We start from the raw sequence: 760 nt of genomic DNA, 5'->3' as shown, positions 1-760 counted from the left end.
ATGGTGATGGAATTTCATGATAATGTGCTAAACCTGGATGGACATCAGCATAACAGTGCACAATTAAAACAGTTTATTCAGGTAAATACATCCTTCTTTTGTTTAAGAAAGCCACGTCAGGTCTTGCTTTCCTTAGATTTGTGCTTCTCTAGGAGATTGTCACTCCTGTAGTGACTTAAAAGACATGTCACCACCCCTGTGCAATTATGTCTTGGTACCAAAGTACACTGAGTGCATTCACTTTGTGTTTCAGCATTTATATGCTGTTGTCTTGTCAGGAGGTGGCAATTGCTGCCTATCTAGTTGATTGAGGGCTTGTAAAAATAATGCACCTTCTGGTCACTGCCAGTTTATACTTAATGGCAACTAAAGACTCTAAATGCATTTTGATTATTTTTTTTTTCTAAATACTTTTGAACTGCTTTTTCAAGTGCAAGTGGGCATTGCTTAAGATGGAGTCCCTAGGATTAGTACTATACCACGACAGAGTTAGTTTGCCAGTTTACAGTCAAATAGTGAGAGAGGGTTTTGTGGTGCAACTGAAGCTTTAACTATAGAAACTTACCTGGTAGCACTGTGCGAAATAACCATAGCACTGTAACACCTGTAGCAACTGAAAAATGGTGACACTTGATGAACAAAGGAACAGGCCAGTTTGCTGATCTGCAGCTTGCACTTCTTCACTGGTGGTTTGACAGCAGCAGTTCAGACATATGCTGCATATAAAGTATAGCTGTGTTGTGAAAATAGCTCATTCCTG

At 39.5% G+C, this 760-nt stretch overlaps 1 protein-coding gene across 1 annotated transcript in view; it reads left to right on the top strand.

The window, feature by feature from the left end:
* Positions 1-760, top strand: part of GGNBP2 (gametogenetin binding protein 2) — a 15,002-nt gene continuing 14,242 nt past the window's right edge. Inside the window, exon 1 of the mRNA XM_010009048.1 lies at positions 1-81. Within this exon, the coding sequence (XP_010007350.1) occupies positions 1-81 (81 nt within the window). The remainder of the gene's footprint in view (positions 82-760) is intronic.

Source organism: Chaetura pelagica, unplaced genomic scaffold (assembly GCF_000747805.2).
Source record: "Chaetura pelagica isolate M959 unplaced genomic scaffold, ChaPel_1.0 scaffold72, whole genome shotgun sequence".
Classification (NCBI taxonomy): Eukaryota; Metazoa; Chordata; class Aves; order Apodiformes; family Apodidae; genus Chaetura; species Chaetura pelagica.
This window is presented reverse-complemented; position numbering and strand designations above follow the sequence as displayed.